Source organism: Phocoena phocoena, chromosome 17, assembly GCF_963924675.1.
Source record: "Phocoena phocoena chromosome 17, mPhoPho1.1, whole genome shotgun sequence".
Classification (NCBI taxonomy): domain Eukaryota; kingdom Metazoa; phylum Chordata; class Mammalia; order Artiodactyla; family Phocoenidae; genus Phocoena; species Phocoena phocoena.
The window spans coordinates 80756235-80775386 of NC_089235.1; the positions used below are offsets into that span (position 1 = coordinate 80756235).

At 59.2% G+C, this 19152-nt stretch overlaps 1 protein-coding gene across 2 annotated transcripts in view; it reads right to left on the bottom strand.

Moving 5' to 3' along the window:
- Nucleotides 1–927: 927 nt before the first annotated feature.
- Nucleotides 928–19152, bottom strand: part of ARHGAP39 (Rho GTPase activating protein 39) — a 37243-nt gene continuing 19018 nt past the window's right edge. Inside the window, exons 4-11 of one of the 2 annotated variants that reach the window (XM_065895282.1) lie at nt 14574–15933; nt 12175–12736; nt 6352–6444; nt 3170–3243; nt 2501–2700; nt 1788–1879; nt 1228–1397; nt 928–1148 (exon numbers count right to left, since the gene is read on the bottom strand). In XM_065895282.1, coding sequence (XP_065751354.1) covers nt 954–1148; nt 1228–1397; nt 1788–1879; nt 2501–2700; nt 3170–3243; nt 6352–6444; nt 12175–12736; nt 14574–15933 — 2746 coding nt within the window. In that variant the 3' untranslated portion in view covers nt 928–953. The remainder of the gene's footprint in view (nt 1149–1227; nt 1398–1787; nt 1880–2500; nt 2701–3169; nt 3244–6351; nt 6445–12174; nt 12737–14573; nt 15934–19152) is intronic. The other variant, XM_065895283.1, reaches the window with a different exon arrangement.

Below are 19152 nucleotides of genomic sequence, written 5' to 3' on the forward strand. Positions count from 1 at the left end.
GGGTTTGATTTTTGGTCAGAAGCCAAGAGGGTGGAGAAGAAAATGAAGGAATGATCTCAACTTGTCTGCAGAGGACGGGAGAGGACTCAAATAAATAACATTTGGGTTAAGACTGTCATTAGCAAATTTAGTTCTTATATCTTTCGCTCTATTTATATCTCTATACACAGGCGGGTTGGGATGCGGGATAGATTCTGAATTTATAGTTACACGAAGAAAAAATACTCTTGCCCCTCCCCCACCCTGCCCTAATAATGCCTGCCCAACCCTGCCCCCCACCCCAGAGGACTTTGGCTTGGGGGGCCCCTTTCTACCCAGAGAGAGCCTATCGGGCCCAGCACCAGCCAGGTTCTGCTCTGGTGGTGAAAAGCCCAGAGCCCTGGAGCCCCCAAACTCCTGTGCAGTCACCACGCTGGAGGCCACAAGTGGCAGGGGGAGGGGGCGGGAAGGGACTGGGGAGGGCGGAAGTCGCATATCAGGAGACCCCCCCCCCCCCAGGTCAGGGGGAGGGCAGAGGAAGAGCAAGATGGGCAGCCGGGCTGGGCCGGGGCCAAGCTGAGCGCAGCAGCCCCAGCAAGGCGGCTCGCCCCAGCAAGGGCGGCTTGTGCTCTCGGGCCGGCCGGGAGGGGCAGTGTCACTTGGCTCCAGGAAACAGAAGGCACTTTCTCGCGGCCGGACCGCGGCTGGCGGTGGGCGCGGCAGCGCCGAACGACACGGCCACGAGGCCCGGCGCGGGGCAGAGGCGCCCTTCCCGCAGCCCCTCTGCCTTGGTTGCGCCTTCAGGCCGAGGGCCCGGGTCGGGGGATGCGGGTTCCAGGGCTGGGGCGGGCATGGGCGGAGCTGGCATGCTACCTCCGCTTCTCGGGCGTCCCCTCCCCCCTCCCCGCGTGCCCCCTGCCCGGGCGCACCCGGGCAGGCTCTGTCCCCACCCTCGGTCCCTCGGTGCCCACGCGCTATAGCACGCCCTCCATGAAGGTGGTGTCCAGGTGCTGGATGAGCACGCGCAGGAAGGACATCTCCTTGCGAGTGTTCTCAAAGATGATGCGCGGGTCGTCCGAGCGGCAGCGCAGGCAGTTGGGCGCCATCACCATGGCCAGGTTGCTGACGTCCATCTTGGTGATGGCCACATTGGCGGGCTGCACGAACACCTGCGCGGGGAGCGGGGAGCTGCGGGTGGGCCGGGGCGGGGCGCGGAGGGGCGGGGCGCGGAGGGGCGGCACCGCCTACCTGGAGGAAACGGATGAGGTAGCACAGCACCAGGCGGTTGATGCGGGGCAGCGCGTGCACCACGGCCACGGCGGCCTCGGGGCTCTCGTAGTGCGCGATGCACTGCTCGTAGAACTCGTGGGGGATCAGGGGCTCCTCCAGCTCCCGGTACCACAGCTTCAGCAGCGACGCTGGGGACGCAGCGCGGGGGTTTCGGCTGGGCGGGGCAGTCGGGGACCCGCCCCACCAGCAGCAAGGGGCGAAAGCGGCCGTGTGTGTCGGGGGTGGGGGCGAGGGGCCAGGACCAGACGGGAGGTGTCCACCCAGCCGTGTGGACTGCGCGGCCGGAGGCCTGCGGGCTCCTGGTCCTGAGGGCCTGGACTGACCCCGAGCGCCGGGAACCAAGAGAGGCTCTGCAGCCACCGTGCGCAGGCAAGCGGAGGGAGGCGCCGCGGAGGCTGTCCAACGGCAGGGGGACGTCTGTGCTGGAAATGGACCAGAGGGCTGTCCCTTCACGACGGAAAGCAGGGAGGGCTGAACCGTCCGAGCTGCTCCTGCTGCTGAGGGGACTGGGGGCTTACCTGGGACGTGGGGGTCCTCCAGGCCTGTAGGCACCTTCCACTGGTCCACCTGTAGCTTCAGGGCATTCACCTCATCAATGTCCCCAGGGACTCTGCCAAGCACAGGGCAGGCCTCAGGGAGGAGGAGCTGGGCTTGCTCAGGGTCAGGGCTGCCTGACCCCTCTCTGCCCAAACGGCCTCTTTCCTACCAGAGGGAAGTGTGGCTGGGGTCCCCTGTCCCAGGCCCCCATCCCTCATCCCTCTGCTGACTGCCCTCAGGCAGATCCCTTCCTCAGAATGGTCCCCGAGGCCCAAACCCATAAGCCTGCTTCCCCACCTGTCCCGGGTCCTGGGTAGGTGAGTCACGACAGCAGGTGCCTGGCCATGTGCCACCCTCCATGGCACAGGGCCATCATCTCCACTCTCAGGTGAGGGCCGTTTGCTGGGCTTGCTGCATCTTTCCAGGCCCTGCCCATGGTCGGTGCCCAAGTACCCTCTGGGCCCCTGCTGGTCATTTCTGCAAGGGCACTGTCTGGCTTCCGGTGTGCTGCCACTCAGGAGGGAGAGCCCTGCTGACCCACCTCCTAAAGATGGGGCCCTCCCCACCCTCCTGGCCGCAGAGCGCCCGGCCCTTCTATTTGCTCCAAGTTGCCTTCCCTGCCTGCATGCTGGCCTCTCAGGGGGCTTCTCTGGCTGCTCTGAGGCAGGGGCCCGGGGCCCAGGTTGCAGGGCACCTGAAGATGCCTTCCGTCTGGTCACCGTTGAGTGCAAGCACCTCCTCGGACAGCCGAGTCTGCACCCAGGGCAGCTGCCGATCGGGGAAGCGCTCCCTCTGCATGCTCATGACCTCCTGCAGCGCACTGCCAAACATGGACGGGCTGAACACAGCGTTCTTGGCATGCCGGATCTCCTCCACGTTGGGCTTCTTCAGCCCCTGCAAAGGCGGCCCAGCTCTCTGTCCCAGTGTGGCCTGGCGCCCAGCTCCCAGCCCTCCCTCCCCCTACACCCCTGCAAGGGCTGCCCCTGGCTCACCCGCCCTCTTTCCTCCTTCTGTCCTCTCGTCCCTGTGAGCCCCAGGCCCAAGCCGGGGACCCCCAACTCCCTGGCCCCTGAGTCACCAGAGGCGCCTCCTGCTGGGCCACCTGCGGCATCAGAAGCTCCAAGTGGCACCCTCCGCACTGTGAGCCGTTAAGTGCCCCACCTGCCCCCCCCCACCTCCCGCTGGACTCTGTCTAGGCATCACCGGCACAGGCTGCCCACCCACCTCCGCCCGCTGGACCCTGTCCGGGCATCGCCGGCGCAGGCTGCCCCCCCCCCACCGCCTCCCGCTGGACTCTGTCTGGTTATCACCGGCGCAGGCTGCCCGCCCACCCCTGCCCAGCGGTTCTGGGAGGAGCTCGTACCTTCTTGGCTCCAGTCAGGGCCGCCTTCTGCAGCTTGTGGTAACAGTACTTGGCGTATGTGCTTATTGCCACCCCTGGAAAAGAATGGTGCCAGTTGGCTTGGCATGGATGAGTGGGAGCAGAGGCTGCAGGCCAACCAGTGACTGAGGAGGAAGCAGCAAGAGGGGTGAGGAGAGGTGGCTCCTGCAAGAACCTGGCGCCCAGGCCCAGCCAGCCTCCTGCCTGCTGCTTGCCCCGCCCAGGCAGTGGGTCCTTACACTCCTGGGCCGCCCTTCAGAAGTACACTCATGTGAAGAGGCGAGGGGGCGCTGCCCCCTCCTCCAGAGGAGCCAGGTTGAAGAAGGAAGCCCTCCGCCAGCCTACCCAACCCTCCCCCTGGCCAGGAAGGTCAGGCTGGGGATGAGGTCTATTCCCCCGAGGGAGTCGCAGGCAGGACAGGGCAGGGCCTGGGGGGGCCCCCTGAGAAGGGTGACCTCCATGTGCTGCACGCCTGCAGGCACTCGGCGCCCATCACCTTGAGCCAGCACTGGAGAAGGGAGCTTTGCGAGGGGCTGGACAGCAGGCCCAGCTCTCTTGCAGCCCGGCTTCCAGCCAGAGGCACTGGACAGCCCAGGGAGAGGCCTTAGCCCACAGGACCTCACGCCTGCTTGGTCGAAGGCTGCCTGGGTGGAGATCAGGGAGAGGGAGGCCCAGGGCCTGGCTCACTTGGGAGGGGCATGAGTGTGGAGGGGATGCCCTGTGCCCTGACCCTGGGTTTTGCTGGGAGGGCAATGCTGGGGAAGGACCACATGGTGACTCTGCCTGAGGGCTGAAGGTGACAGGAGGACTGGTCTCCTTTCTCAAGGGAGGGGGCTTTCTAAAACCTCACCCCTGAAAGCAGAAGTTCTAGCTGGTGGTCATGGAGGGTGGCAGGGCCAGCAACCCGAGGGCAAAGACCTCAGGCCACGGGTCTTTCCAGATACGGTGTGCTGGGGCGGGGGTGGGGGTGGGGGGCTGGAGGCAAAGGGAGGAGGGGGGAGAGGGAGTGGGAAGGAGACCCCACCCAGGGAGGGTCTGAAAGGTGTGGCGCATCTTTCCTGGCCCAGGCCAAGGGAAGCAGCAGCAAGACAGGAGCCATCTGGGCCGGGCTGCCCCAGACCATGGACAGACAGATGGGCTGACCATGTGCCTCCAGGCTCAGGACAGACCCGCTCCCTGTAAGGCTCTGCCTCCGCTGGGCCTCCCTGCCTGAGGGGTGCCTCTGGACCCAAGTCTCAAATACAAACAGAGTCCTTTTTAAAGGAAGCAGTTGTCTGAGGACACAGGGTTCCGTGAACCTCAGTGTGAAGAACACAAACATGTCTGATGCGTGTAAGCCTTTTCGTTTCTAGTTACCGCAAAATACTTCCGTCGTTATAACTGGTAAGGGGAGTCTGGTTTAGAGTAATCGAAGTGAAAACAAACGTTTCTTATAGGTGTTTAAACCGTGAAGAATCTCTTTCAGGTCCCTGGGGCCCCACAGACCCAAACAGAATCCTAGCTGCAGCTACCAATCAGCCAGCTTGGGACACAGCACTTGGAACCTTCCGCCACTGGCCCACGTGGGCAGGCTCTGGGCTCAGGGAGAGTGGATGGTGCTCAAGCAAACGGGACCTGGGCTGCAGCTTGAGCACCGGGAGCCCAGAGAGTGCTTGGTGGCAGGGCAGCGGGCGGCGCCTGCTCGCTTTCCGCACCCTGGGAGCATGCCCACCCCTCCCTTGGGGGACAGCCTCCTGTCCCTGGGCTCGGGGCCCGTGGGCAGACTTGCCCTGACCTCGTGTCACAGGGCTTCCTGGGACCAAACCGGCCTCTCCAACAGGCTGTGATCTGAATATCCTTGGGCCACCACCTCTCACCTGGCGATTGTGGTGCAGCCTTTCCAGGCCTTATTTCCTCTCTGTAGGATGGGGACAGGTGCCCATGAAGGGCTGACCTCAGTCTGGCATGGAGTGAGGGCTCAGTTGAGGGCTGCAGCTGCTGGAGTCCAAGCTTTTGTGGGCAGACCAAGGACTGAGGCCTCGTGTGCCTGGAGTCTCAGGGCTGGGGCACCTCTGCTGCCAGGGCACAGCCTCCTGGGCCAAGACTATGGGGTGTCTGAGTGCCCGTGGCCAACCCAGGGAAACCCACATGGTGCTGTGGGGGACTCTGAGTCCACTGCCCCGTTCTGGCCTTGCCAGGGCATGCTCCCACCCAGCGGAGAAATAGCGGCCCCCAGAGCGACCGACAAAGCAGCCCTCCCAGAGCCTCTGCTGCTGTGCCAGGTGCCCAGGCCAAGAACCTCGAAGGCTGCTGGGTGTGGCCAGGACCTGCCACCTCTTGGCACGGACTCTGCTGGGTCCCGGGGGAACTAGCCCCCTCCTCTGACCCACTCGGGGCTCCAACCACCCCCAGCCCACAGGAGCCTGCACTCTGTGCCCCCAGCCCCCCCCTCACTATTGCATCGGGACTCCAGTGGATGGAGCTCAAAGCTCCTTCCCCAAGGACAGGGCCCCAAGGGTGGCTGGGAAGCCTGGACTGTGGCTGCCCCCCTTCTTCTGGTGAGGGTAGCATGTAGCCAGAGAGCTTCCCAGAGGAAGGGGTGCCAAGGGTGAGTCTCACAGGAAGAAGAGTGGGGCAAGTGTGGGTAACCAGGTACAGGTGGGATGGGGGCTGGTCCCAGGGCCCTGGTGCCAAGAAGGGAGGCTCATGGGACAGAAATGGACGGCTGGGTCTCCTGGCCAGGAGAGCACAGCCTTGGGCTAACAGGGCTTCTCGGGAGCTTGGGTGGGGGTGGGTTGTGCTGGGGGCCCCAGGGAAACAGTGCCAGGCTTGGCCCCCAGCCCCAGGGGTGGCCCGGCTGGAGGTCAGGGCTGGGGAGGCACCTGCCCACAGGGCACTCCCTCACTTCGGGGTGCCTCCAGCAGGCCCCGCCCCACTGAGAACCCAGCATGCACTTTGGAAATTGTTCTGAGCACCGTGGAGAAAGGCGCAGGGCAGGTATGGCCTCTCCCAGGAGCCCTGTCGACGACCTGGGCTTCCAGCCCACTCAGGAGGAGACCTGACGGTTAGTGTCCCCCCACTGTCCCCCCAGCCCAGAAGCGGTTAGAGAGAGGAGGCCAGGCGGCCGAGGCCGGAGAGCAGAGCTGTGCAGACGCAGCGCACAGGGGCTGCGGGAGAGGCCCTACCATCCGGCTCCTCAACATAAGGCTTGGGTTTCTTTCTCAACTTGGACTTCTTCTTACTGTTCCTTTCCAGAAGCGCTTTCATGTGCTGTGTCACTGGGGAGCAAACAAAGGGTGAGGCCACAGAACACAAAGAGGAACACGTGCCCACACGGTCCCACTCGGGGCTGACCCTGGGCAGCTGGGAGGTCACTGCCCCAGCCTGCTGGACTCCTCAGAGGGAGATGGGCTGATGCCCCGCCAGAGGTGGAGGGGAGTGCCGGGCGGGGGCGGGTGGCTCGCTCACAGTCCTGGGCACAGGGGTGGGTGTGTGGGCACACCTGGGTCGTGTGGCTGGGGAGGTGCCAGGAACATGCCCCTGGGCAGTGGGGAGAGGATGTAGTCAGCTCATGACCCGCTGGCCGACAGAAAGGCAGGGGTAGGGAGCCCCTAGAGGGCCGCAGCCCAGCCATCTGGTTCCTACGTGGCTGCGCTCCAGGGGCTGAGTGGGTGCTGAGTGAGAGAGAAGGGGCCTGGCTCCCCTCTCTGGCTGACCTGGGCACCCCCCCCACACACACACCCTGCACAAAATAACTCAGCACTGTCGATCCGGACCCTCCATCCCCCCATCCCGTGCTCTGGAAGGAAGTCGAGGCACACAGCCCACACTGAGGTGGGATTCACGCTCCCCTCATGGTGGACCCTCTTACCTACATAAATTATTTGTAATTCTTTTTTTCTTTCTTTCGTTTTTTTGGCCGCATTGCGCGGCATTTGGGGATCTTAGCTCCCCAACCAGGGATCGAACCCTCACCCCCTGCAGTGGAAGTGTGGAGTCTTAACCACTGGACCACCAGGGAAGTCCCATATATCTATCTAATCATTTATATCAGTATGGGCTTAGGGATATTCATCTTACATTGTCGGCTTACAGTTCAATATGACTTTATTCTGTTCCTTAAAGTGCTCTAGCTGTGGCCCCGGGGAGCTCTGTGTCCTGTGACCCGTGTCCTGTGACACGCCCCATCGTCTCCCCTCTGGCACATCCTCCCTTCTGGCACTGCATCTTGTACATTCCCTACCCCAGCCTTAGAATCAGCTGTTTCTCCAGACAGCTCTGGTTCCTTTTAATGGAAAATGGTAGAAACCAAGAGCTGCGGGTCAGGTGTCCTCAATGCTATTGGGGTGTCACTGCTTCTAGGCCCTAGGCTGACAGGGCAAGGAAAGATACGAGGTTGAAGAGACTCCCTTCTCTTCCAAGTTTTTAAATCAGGAATGGAATGTTGGATTTTGTCGAATGCTTTTTCTACACTTATTGAGATGATCGTATGTTTTTTTTTTTACTCTGTTGATATGGCAAATTACATTGATTGATTTTTGAATGTTAAACCAACTTTTCATTCCTCAGATAAACCCCACTTATTCAAGATGCATTATCCTTTTAATATATTCTTGGATTTAATTTGCTAAAATACGGTTCATTTTTGTCCTATCCTCATGAGGGATACTATCTGTGCTTCTCTTTCAAATTTTTGGTAATGCCCTTTTCTAATTTTGATATAGAGAGAATTGGGAAATATTCCCTCCACTTCAATTTTCTGAGTTAATTGCTATACAAACAATGAAATAGTTGATAGAATTCACTAGTGAAGCCATTTGGGCCTGGAATTTTCTTTGTGGGAAAGTTTCATAAAGTACCAATTTCTTTAACAGACATATGATTTTTCTGGTTATCTATTTTTTATTGAGTGATGTTTGGTAGTTTGTGTCTTTCAAGGAATTTTTCCATTTCCTCTAACTCGTCATATTTACTGGCATAATGTTGTTCATAATATTTCCTTATTATTATTATTATTATTTTTTTTTTTTTTGCGGTACATGGGCCTCTCACCGTTGTGGCCTCTCCCGTTGCAGAGCACAGGCTCCAGACGCGCAGGCTCAGCGGCCATGGCTCATGCGCCCAGCCGCTCCACGGGATGTGGGATCTTCCCGGACCGGGACACGAACCCGTGTCCCCTGCATGGGCAGGCGGACTCTCAACCACTGCGCCACCAGGGAAGCCACTCCTTACTTTTTGATATAATTTCCTCTCACTGTTTTTAAGTTTCTTAAAGTAGCTGAGATAACTGATTTATTTCCTAATACAGACAGTTAGGTGCCATAAATTTCCCTCTAAGTACTGCTTTAGCTGCATCACACAAATTTTAATGTTTTGTTTTCATTTTCTTTCAATTCAAAATACTCTGCACCTTCCTTTTTCATTTTTATTTGACCCATGGATTGTTCAGTAGTATGTTCTTTAGTTTCCAAATACTCAGGGATTTTCCAGATATCTTTATGTTGCTGATTGCCAATTTAATTCCACTGTGGTTAGAGAACACACTTTCTATGACTCACATTCTGCTTTTTTTTTTTTTTTTAGTATTTATTTTGTCTGTGCCGGGTCTTAGTTGCGGCACGCGGACTTCTTAGTCACGGCACGTGGACTCTTAGTTGCGGCATGCGTGTGGGTTCTACTTCCCTGACCAGGGATCAAACCCGCACCCCCTGCATTGGGAGTGTGGAGTCTTACCCACTGGACCACCCTATGACTCACGTTCTTTAACCTTTATTGAGACTTGTTTTATGGCTCAGAGTATGGCCTATTTTGAAAAAGTGGCTGAGATCTGAGTCCAGATGCTCTGGGTGCAGAGTCTTTAACCTTGCCTACTCCATTGTAGCTGCTTTGCTTCCTAAACAGACCTTCAACTAGTCCTTTTGTTTTCAGCTTCGTGGTCACTCCCACTTCCATACCATTGCTGGAGGAAGCTGGCTCCACCCACTGCTGCGCTTTTTAGGGTTTGCTACTTGCTTCGACTCGTCAGCTTCCCCACCACCTGCTTGGGATCCACGTTTCTTGGTCGGCCAAGTCAGTTTCCAGCCACTTGTCCATGTGCTTTTCAGCTTCCAAAGCATGGTTGCTCTTCCTCTTCCATTCTCTTTGTCCTGGTGGGTTTCAGTATTTTTTATTGTGATAAATTATACGTAACATAAAATCTGCCATCTTAACCGGCTTTAATTGTACAGTTCAGGGTATTAATTACATTCATATTACTGTGCAATCGTCACCACCATCCATCTCCAGCACTTCTTCATCTCCCAAAATGGGAAGTCTGTACGAATCAAACAACTCTCCATGTCTCCCTCCCCGTAACCCATGGCACCCACCATTCTGCAGGAACTCGACTACTCTAGGGACCTCATACACTTATCTGATTCGTGCAGTATTTGTCTTTTTGGGTCTGCCTTATCTCACTCAGCATAATGTTTTCAGGATTCAGCTATGTTGTAGCCTGTGCCAGAAGTTCCTTCCCTATTAGGCTGAACAATTCCATTATGTGTACAGATGACATTTTATTTATCTATTCATCCATCAATGGACACCTGGGCTGCTTTCTACCTCTTGGCTATTGTGAATATGCTGCTATGAACATGGGTGTACAAATATCTGTTCATGCTCCTGCTTTCAATTATTTTGGGTATATACCCACAAGTGGAATTGCTGAGTCCTACGATAATTCTATTTTTAATCCTTTGAGAAACTGCCATTCTGTTTTCCATAGTGGCTGCAGCATTTTACATTTCCTTGTGAGGTTTCTTTTTCTGCCTTTAAAAAATTCCTTCACTTTTATCGTGAGTTCAGGGTGGAATGCAAGTAAATGCACGTGATCGTCCTGCCATCTTCACCTGGAAGGCAGCGTCTTGCTGTGAAGGCACATGTAGCCCTCAGGGTCTGCAGCCTTCTCGTGTGCTCTTTGTGGAGCATCCCTGTGATGCCTGTGCTGACAGCACGCTTAGGGAAGTTCAGGGCAGAAAGGCTGTGGAGTCACCTGGTGGTGGCTGGTACAAAGGTGTGACCACGTGCGAGCCGAGGCTAAGCCAGGGGGTGGGGTCACGTGAATTGGGGTTCACTGTGCGGTACCTTGTTCCCTCGGAGTGGTGACCACACAGCAGATGTGAAACACGTGCTGGCACATGAATCAAAAGCTTCTGAGGCCAAGGCAGGCAGTATGGTTCAGGGTGAGGCCCCACACACGGGAGCCAGCTCAGCTCTGCCCCCGTTGGTGCTCCCAGGATGGACTGCATTTCCTTTTTCTAAGCACAGGCTAGGTCCTTCTGGGCTGATGGGGCCTGCCCTCCTGACTGGCAGCCGGCACCCATGTTCTCGACAGGGGCCAGTGGGAGGAAGATCGAGGCCTCTCCTCTGGGCTCAGTGACGAGCAGGGCCTGGCAGAAAACGCCCACCCAGGAGTGGGTCTCAGGGCTGGAGACAGGGCTTTGGCTGGAGGGCAACCCTGTGCCACAGATGTAAGACCAGATCCCACAGACACAGAACCCTGCTAGCGGGACCACACAGACCCAGCGTGGTCTGTGGGCAGAGACCACCGGGGCCTCAAAACCATGACTGCCAGGCTGAAGCTCGGTTCTCTCAGTCTGGCTCCTATGGCACAGACACTAGGGCGAAAGTGCACTAACCTCCGTGCAAAACCGCAACGTCCAGCTCTTCATGGACGCCCCAGCCAGAGAGGGCACAGCCTGGAGCCTCTGGCCTCTGTCCACGGCTCACTCACCTTTCACTCAGCAAGCACTCCTGGGGCCCCCGAGGGCTGTGTGCTGAGCGGCTGACACACACTTCCAAACCTCCAGCTCACGGCAGGGACGTTTCAAGACCTTTTTGGAAGAGGCTGAGGTGAACCATGAAGCCACTGGGGGCCCACCTGCTTCTGGGAAGGTCTGAGAAGACAGAGGCGGGTCCAGGCTGCCCGCTTCGTCCAGGGAGCCCCCTGGGGAGACCCGTCTGCAGTGTTCAGTGATCCTGCTTCAAAAACTGCAAGCCTGAGCAAACGTTTCATGGCTTCCAAGATCTGCCCCTAAACGGCTGGTGTGCTGGATGGTGCCTATGCTTCACACACCTTCCCCGGGCCCCCCCACTGCCCTGCAGCCCTCATCGCTGTGTGCACAGGCCTCGGCCCCTCACACCTGGGCTGGGGCAAAGCCCTGGCTAGACCAGCGTGGATGGCCACTCCCACTGAGCAATCTTTGGCACGGCAGACACTCACAGACATGGACACGGGGTGGCAGACGGCCTGCTGCACTGGCAGGCGCTGCCTGCAGCTCCACCCCCATGCTCACTCTGCCCAGCCCAAGGCAAGCACCGCCAGGCTAGCGGGACCGTGGCCCAGAGTCCTCCCCAAGGAAGGCCAAGCGGGGCCCACACAGACCTGACGCATGGCCTTCAGGAACCCCAAGCAGCCATCAGCAGGCTGCTGTCCATGGTGGTCCCAACCTCTGAACGCCTGAGGCGGCTCAGGCCAGCTCAGCTCACAGCACCTCAACAGCCTATGGCACAGACCCCTCAGACCCAGCGCTGGGCCAGGGCGCCCATCAGAAGCCCCCCTGCGATGGCCACAAGGCATAGTGGCCAGGGCAAACGCTCTAAGTGCACACAGGCTGACTGGCCTCCCTGCCCTCGTCAGGCAGGGTGACCAGGACGGTAGCCTCAGAGTGGAGTGGGTGCCAGCTGGCGGAGACATGGGTCCTCAAGCAGACCCCCACCTGTCAGCCCGTGGCCAGGGAGGGACCCTGTGCCACAACTGCCTGTGGCTCTTCTCAGGGCCTCAGTGCTGAGAAGGGGCTGCCTGAGGGCCCCGCATCCCAGTGCCAAGGGAGGCCAAGGATGTGCGCCTCCGGGAGATGCTGTGTTCGTGTACCTGCTGCTGCCAGGTGCCACCCAGCGCAGACGGAAGCTCTAGCCACAGCCTGTACTTGAGCTGGTGGCAGAGCCCAGGGGTCCTGTCTGGGTCTTACCTTTGGTGTCGTTGACGGGGTCCATGTGCCGGTAGATGTAGCCCTCCAGGTAGGAGTGGAACTTGGGCGTGGGCGGGAAGAAGGCCAGGCAGATGGCCATGAGCTCCCAGCCGCGGGCCAGGCTCTCAAGGCGGAAGTTCTCGGTGGTCTGCCGGCACAGCTGGATGTAGAGCTCGTCCCGCAGGCCCTGCACGCTCCAGCCCTTGGTGGCGATCTCCAGGGCCACGTGCAGCGGGTCGGCCTTGGCGCGCCGGTCGCCCATGTACATCTGGATCAGCTTGAAGACCTCACAGGCCTCCTTCTTCACGTGGCGGTCGCTGGTCACGATCATGGGCTTCTTGATGGACTCGCTGCTCCACGCCAGCATGTTGGCAATGGACACCTTCCGCCGGAAGAGGCCCTGTGTGTGTTTGTTGAAGTGCTTGGAGGCCCAGTTCTCGATGTCGGTCTCCGAGGACGGCTTGCGAAGTGTGAAGGTGGGGAACACGCAGCTGGCGCTGGGCATCACGCTCCGGGTCTGCCGGCTGCTCTCGAACTGGGCGCAGGTGCCAAGGTCCTCAGACTGGGGAGGACAGGGGGGCTGTGAGGGGGTGGGGGCCCGTGACCCAGCCAGGTGAGAGATGTGGCCCCCCTACCCCAAGCGGGACCTGAAGCTGCTGTAGGAGAGAGGCCTGGGCGGGGTGGGGTGGGGTGAGGCCGGGCCTGGGCTTCCAGCTCTGCGCCTTGTACTGGTCTCACAGGGACCCAGAGAAGCCCTCCCTCTGACTTTTACCCTGCGGGCTTGGCCTCCGGGAGGTGCCTGCCCTGGTCTGGAGACCGAGGTTTGGGGGTGGCCAGCATGGGTCTGGGGGCAGGAGGGAGCCGCGCATGTGTCTCGTCAGCTTCTTGGGCTGCCGTAGCCCCAGGTGGGAGAGGGCCCAGGGACGCTGCATCCCCAGTGCTCACAGGGCTCTCCCCAGGCAGGGAGCTGGACCGTGCGTGGATGCAGGAAGGTGCTGCCTCCTACTGGCCTTGCCGCGGCTGTTTGCCTTCTGCTGGTTCAGATGGGAAGGTTAGCCCCACAAAGCAGCAGAAACCCCCAGATGCAACATTTGACAGAGAAACACAAATGTCTCTGGGCCACAACGGCTGAACCCTTTTCCCCAACAAAGATAGCGTTTGGAGTCTCGGGCATCGGGAAGAGCGATGCCATGCAGAGGGGCAGAGCCAGGCCTGAGAGGGCCGTGGGCTGCGGCCCTCCGCTCCCGTGATGCTGGGAAGGGAGAGCGTTGCCCCAAGCCGCACCCCCACCCCCACCCCCGCCACCAACAGCCTCCACGTACCTGCACTGAGATAACAGCCCCTCACCCAACACTCTTTAGGGGCTCCTGTCCCCTCTGTCTGGGAGGTGGGCTCTCGTCCCCAAACCCGTGCTGGCCTCCCCAACCCTTGGTCTTGAAAGCAGGGAAGGTACCTCCCTGAGCAGCGCCAGGAGTGGACCTCGGTCAGGCCCCTGGAGCCCACGCGTCCTGCTGTCCAGGTCACATGCTGGGAGCCAGGTGCCCCAGGATGCAGCTGTTCACACTCCACCTACCACCTGCCCCCCCGCCTCTTCCCATCTGTCCTGATGTCCTCCTGTGTTACAAGCCACAGACAGAAACGCTGCTCTGAGCTCTCCAGTCTGGAGGAACACTAAGTGCCCCAGGGGATGCTGGCCACCTAAGATGCCGTAGTTCTTGGGCATGTCTTCCCCACCAGGACTGGGGGTGGACATGAGGATCCTGACCCCGGGAGGCCCTGTGGCCAGTGCCAGCTCTGAGCAGAGGCCAGGGCAGACCCTCAGCCTTGGCTTCAGGCAGCAGACTGGTGAGAAAGGTCAGGGACCAGGAGGTGAGAACGAGGATACTGGGCGACACCAAGCCCTGGGCACCATGCTCCTTGCACGCAACCGGGACAGAAGGTGCACAAGGATCCCGAGGGCCTGATGGATGCCCACGCCCAGCACTGAGCAGGGAAGACACCGCAGGCTGGGCTTCTGCTTTGGCTCCAGCTACAGTGTGGGGTTCTGGGAGCCACCTGGGGCTTGCTGAATGTGTCCTGGCCCCAGGCTCTGAGCCACCCAAGGAGCGCCTGGTGCTCTACCTGCACAGCTCCTCACCTGAGAGCCATTCACAGGTAGAAGAACAGAGGCTCAGGGCTCAGTGGGCAGGTGGCGGCCTCTGTGGCCTGGAATCAGGACATGGCCTCTAGCCCCCTGGTGACGTGGCAGCACTGTGGGGCCTGGCCAGCAGCTGAGGTAAGAGACCCCCGTGCTGGCAGAGGCCTGGGGGGCATCTACCGTCTGTCCTCACTCATGCCTGCTGGGAACCGTGAAGCCACACCACCCCTGCCCGGGGACCCGGCCGCGGCCCGGCCCCTACCTGAGAGGGGTGGAGGTAGGGCTCCGGGGAGGCCAGGCTGGTCTGCACAGACACGCTCTTCTCGAGCAGGGCCTGGGGGAAGGCGAGCCGGTCCGAGGCGGCCCTCTGCCAGTGCTTTTTGCTCTCCTGCTGGGCCAGCGCCTCATCCTCGCTGAAGGCGCGCACCACAGGCCCAGGCATGGGCAGCGGCACGGCCCCGTCGCTCTCGTAGCCCGAGCCGTCCTGCTGTGAGTCCCAGCTGCCCCTCTGCTTCATGTGCAGGCGGGCCTGCTGTGCCTCCCAGGCCAGCCGGGCCTGAGCCAGGAAGGGCTCGGCCTCGCCCCGGGTCCCGTCCCCCTCACGCGCCTCGCCCTCTGCACGCCTTGTGGGCGCCAGGCTGGGGCCGCACAGGGGCCGCTCCTCGGTCAGGGGCTGCTGGCCAAGCGGGTCGCGGTCCCCGGGGCCCTCGGTGGGCAGGGCGCTGGGGGTGTGGCACGCAGAGGGGTTCCTGCTCTTCCTCTTTCGTGTGCTGGGGGAGCAGCCCGTCGAGGACATGGTGTCCTGCTGGCTGGACCAGGACATGGCATCGTCCTGGGCCTGGGGCGGCGCCATGGGCGGCTGGGCGGGCCGCAGCTCGGGCCCCTCCATGCTGCTGTAGTCCCCGGACGTGGCCCCTGGGCGCTGGCCGCGCAGCAGGCAGGGGCTGGGCTGCAGGGAGAGGGAGCCGCCGCCTGGGTGGGGCGAGTACTTGTGCCTCGGGCCCGCGCGCAGCTTGGGGCTGGAGCCGGCCTGCTCCACATACACCAGCTGGCGGACGTACTCCTTGCCAGCCGGGCTGTACTCCAGGCTCAGGTAGCGCTCGGGGCACTTCTGCCTGGTGAGCACCAGCTGCTGGTAGGGCGACGTGGAGGCCTGCTTGGGCGGCTTGCGGCTGGGAGACCGCCGAGGCGAGCCGGCCTGATAGCCCCCGCCGGCCTCAAACTGCACATCCATGGGGGGCTCGTCATAGATGGGGGCCTGGTACTCCACGGGGGGCTCTTCGTAGAGGGGGGGCTCGTAGGCGTAACGCGGGGAGGACGGCTGAGAGTCGGCGGCGGGCTTGCGGGGCTGGGCCAGCAGTGGGGAGCAGCTCCCCAGCTCAGCCCTCTTCAGGAAGGGTGACGGCCTCCTCTCTGAGAAGAAGACAGGGCCGTCCGCGTCGGAGGTGAAGGTCTGTAGGCTGGGCGAGTGCTGTCCCCCAGAGGGTCTGCGGGAGCGACCCCTGGGCTGGCTGTCCAGGGGGTAGCCGTTGCCCTGGGGGGAAAGGAAGCTGGGCTCCCTGTCGGCAACTTTGATGAGCATGCGCTCCTTGGTGCCCGAGTTCCAGCGGAGCGAGGAGGTCCTGGTGGGGGCGGGGGGGGGGCGGTGCAGTACAGGTTACCTGGGGAGGTCCTGGGGGGGGCAGGTTACCTGGGGAAGTCCTGGGGGGAACAGGTTACCCAGGGAGGTCTTGGGGGGGGCAGATTACCCGGGGAGGTCCTGGGGGGGGCAGATTACCCGGGGAGGTCCGGTGGGGGCAGGTTACCCGGGGAGGTCCTGGGGGGGGGCAGGTTACCCGGGGAAGTCCTGGGGGGAACCGGTTACCCGGGGAGGTCCTGGGGGGGGCAGATTACCCGGGGAGGTCCTGGGGGGGGGCAGATTACCCGGGGAGGTCCGGGGGGGGCAGGTTACCCAGGGAGGTCTTGGGGGGGGGGCAGATTACCCGGGGAGGTCCTGGGGGGGGCAGGTTACCCGGGGAGGTCCTGGGGGGGGCAGGTTACCTGAGGAGGTCCTGGGGGGAACAGGTTACCCGGGGAGGTCGTGGGGGGGGCAGGTTACCTGGGGAGGTCCTGGGGGGAACAGGTTACCTGGGGAGGTCTTGGTGGGGACAGGTTACCTGGGGGAAGTCCTAGGGAGAACAGGTTATGGACGAGAGGAGGAAATCTGACCCCTTTGCCAGCCTGGACCCATTACCCACTTGCTGACCTCATGGGTGTCTGAGGTCAGGGCCCAGAGGCCTGGTCATTTCTCACTGTCCTCTTCACACCCGCCCCCCGGGGGCTGCAGGCTGTGGGGGCCTGGTGCCTCCTGGGGCTCCCAGCAGTGAGCTCTGCACTCTTCATAGGCCCTGACATCTGGTCACTGCAGCCTAGAGTAAGCTGCCCTCCTGGCCTGGGAACTCCCCTCACACATTTCCCTGCAGCCTTCCCCTCTGGGGGCTCTCCTGATCCGGGAGCTTCCCCCAGACCCCAGCTGCTGCCCACGGCAACACTCCCTGCCAGGGCCTCTGTGAGTGTCTCTGCTCTGGTCCCACGCTAGAACCAGGCACAGAACTATTTCTGTAAGGAAGAGCCAGGAGGGGGACCTCCCAGGGGCCTCTCTGGCTTTGGAATCTATGAGTACTGCCCTGCAGGCCTCACTCCCGGGCTCAGCACCTGCCTGTGTTCCTACCAGGGGTGGTCAACACATCCCTTGTGCATCAGCATCTCAGGCCTTGGATTTCAACCACAGAGGCTCCTGTGAACTCCAGAAAGGCCAACTGCCCTCCTCTGACTGCCCACACACAGTCGGCACTCTGCACCTGGACAGAGACGATAAAACTGTCCCCCAGTTCCTGAGAAAGCCTGCATCAGGCTAAGGGAGAGCTGGGGAGCTGTGGGGCCCAAATCATGGCCCCGCCACCGAGCGCAGGGGGCCACCCAAGACGCTCAGCCTCTTCTGAGCCTCACTTGCCTGGTGACATGAGTGACGCTGCCCCTCGGGATACATGGACTTGACCACACACCATATCCGCCCACTGAAGGTCTAGGTCTGCACCACGTCCCACAGCTGTACCAGCCATGACGGGCCGGACCAAGTCCCAGAGAGATGAGTGGGGCTCACCTCTGCCACCTGCTCCCCCACCCCAAGAGACTCCTGGCTGCTTTAAAGATTTTCCTTTTACATTATTTATTTATTTATTTATTTATTAGTTGGCCGCATTGGGTCTTTGTTGCTGTGTGCAGGCTTTCTCTAGTTGCGGCGAGCCAGGGCTACTATTCGTTGCGGTGCGCGGGTTTCCCGTTGTGGTGGCTTCTCTTGTTGCGGAGCACGGGCTCTAGGCACGGGGGCTCGGTAGTTGTGGCTCGTGGGCTCAGTAGCTGTGGCTTGTGGGCTCTAGAGCACAGGCTCAGTAGTTGTGGAGCACGGGCTCTAGGTGCGTGGGCTCAGTAGTTGTGGCTCACGGGCTCTAGAACACAGGCTCAGTAGTTGTGGCGCACGGGCTTAGTTGCTCTGCGGCATGTGGGATCTTCCCGGACCAGGGCTTGAACCCGTGTCCCCTGCACCAGCGGGTGGATTCTTAACCACTGTGCCATGAGGGAAGTCCCTTTGGCCCATTTTAAAATCAGGTTGTTTTCTTACTGCTGGGGTTTAAGAGTTCTTTGTATATTTCAGATAACAGTCCTTTATCATTTGTGTCTTTTGCAAACGTTTTCTCCCAGTCTATGGCTTGTCTGCTCATTCGCTTGACACTGTCTTCCGCAGAGCAGAAATTTTTAATTTTAATGAAGTCCGGCTTATCAATTGTTTCTTTCGTGAATCGTGCCTTGGACGTTGTACCTAAAAAGTCACTGCCAAATCCAAGGTCATCTGGGTTTTCTCCTCCGTTACCTTCTAGGAGTTAGTTTTGTGTTTTACATTTAGGTCTGTGATCCATTTTGAGTTAATTTCCATGAAGGGTGTAAGGAATGTGTCCAGATTCATTTTCTTGCCTGTGAATGTTCAGTTGTTCCAGCACCATCTGTTGAAGAGACCATCTTTGCTCTGTTGCATTGCCTTTGCCCCTTTGTCAAAGATTACTTGACTATATTTATGGGGGTCTATTGGTTGTTTCTCCAGTCTATTCTATTTATCTATCTATTCTTTTACCAATACCACACTGTCCTGATAATGGTAGCTTTGTAGTAAGTTTTGAACTCGGGTAGTATTATTCCTCCAACTTTGTTCTCCTTGAATATTGTGTTGGCTGTTCTGTATCTTTTGCCTCTCCATAGAAATTTTTTTAAACATCTTTATTGGAGTATAATTGCTTTACAATGGTGTGTTTTCCATAGAAATTTTATTATCACTTTGTCAATATCCACAGAACAACCTGCTGGGATGCTGACTGAGACTGCACTGAACATATAGATCAAGTTGGGAAGAAGTGACATCTTACTCCATTTATTTAGTTCTTCCTTGATATCTTTCACCAGAATTTTACAGTTTTTCTCACATAGATTTTTCACATATTTTGTTAGATTTATACCTATTTCATTTGGGGGGGATATTAATGTCAATGCTATTGATTTTAACTTCAAATTCCACTTGTTCATTGCTAGTATATAGGAAAGCAATTGACTTCTGTATATTTAGCTTATATCCTACAACCTTGCCATAATCACTTAGTTCTAGGAGTTTGCCAGTTCTTTAGGATTTTCTACATAGATGATCATGTCATCTGTAGACAAGGACAGTTTTATTTTTTCCTTCCCAATCCGTATACCTTTTATTTCTTTTTCTTGTGTTACTGCATTAGCAAGGACTTCCAATACGATGCTGA